This window comes from Aplysia californica, unplaced genomic scaffold (assembly GCF_000002075.1).
Source record: "Aplysia californica isolate F4 #8 unplaced genomic scaffold, AplCal3.0 scaffold01010, whole genome shotgun sequence".
NCBI lineage: Eukaryota > Metazoa > Mollusca > Gastropoda > Aplysiida > Aplysiidae > Aplysia > Aplysia californica.
Genome location: NW_004798280.1, coordinates 221,299 through 222,331, shown reverse-complemented (window position 1 = coordinate 222,331; position 1,033 = coordinate 221,299). Strand labels below are relative to the sequence as shown.

General features: G+C 48.1%; 1 protein-coding gene across 1 annotated transcript in view; it reads left to right on the top strand.

Annotated features, from left to right (window-relative positions):
- The window catches only part of LOC101862079 (protein FAM102A), a gene marked incomplete at its 3' end in the record, with an annotated part of 4,624 nt that extends 4,307 nt beyond the window's left edge, over positions 1-317 (top strand). Inside the window, 1 exon segment of the mRNA XM_013089656.2 lies at positions 90-317. Within this exon segment, the coding sequence (XP_012945110.1) occupies positions 90-317 (228 nt within the window).
- Positions 318-1,033: the final 716 nt, after the last annotated feature.

The following is a 1,033-nucleotide window of genomic DNA, read 5'->3' as shown; positions in this document are numbered from 1 at the left end:
CAGCAGGAGTTTGTGGATGTGTATGGGGGAATTTAAGAGTTTTAAAAATGATGTAAAACGCCCCTTCTCTGTCTTTCCCCTTTCTCTAGGTTCACCTGGGCCTGGAAGAGCTGGCCTCAGTGCCCTTTGTGTCGGGCGTCCTGTACGCCAAAGTCCGACTCAATGACGGCGGCAGCTTCCTGGAGCAGTCGCCCCGACAGGAGGTGCACAATAACTGCGTGCGCTGGGGGGCCGAGTTCGAGTTCCCGTGCAAGATGACGGCCAGTCTCACCAGCGGCGTGCTCGACCCCTGCTTCGTCAGGATATCTGTGCGGAAGGTGGGTTTGTTTGTTTGTTTGTGTGTTTGTGTATGTTTGTGTGTATTTATGTGTGTTGTGTAGTCTCACAATCCCTGCTTCGTTAGGATATCTGTGCGGAAGGTGGGTTTGTTTGTTTGTGTGTATGTTTGTTTGTTTGTTTGTTTTTGGTGTGTGTGTGTGTGTGTTGTGTGTGTGTGGAGTGCTCCACCCCTGCTTCGTAAGGATATCCTTGCGGAAGGTGGGTGCTATTTATGTGTGTGTGTTTAAATTGTTTGTTTGTTTGCTGTCTCACGACCCATGCTTTGTCAGGATATCCATGCGGAAGATGGGTGCTTTGTGTGTTTGTTTGTTTGTGTGTGTATTCTCACGACTCCTGCTTTGTGAGTATATCCGTGCAGAACGTGGGTTCTTTTTGTGTGTTTGTTTGTCTGTTTGTTTGTTTGTTTGTAGTATCACAACACCCTGCTTTGTGAGGATATCGTGCGGAAGGTGGGTTTGTTTGTTTGTTTGATGATCTGTCTGTCTGTCTGTTTGTTTGATTGCTGTCTCGCTGTCTGTCTTTTTTCGGATTTCGGTGTGGTATGTTGTTCTTCGTTTCTTTGTTTGTTTGTTTGTTTGTTTGCTGTCTCTCGACCCCTGCTTTGTCAGATATCTGTGCGGAAGGTGGGGTGCCTTGCGCGCGCGTGTGTGTGTGTGTGTGTGTGTGTGTGTGTGTGTGTGTGTGTGTGTGTGCG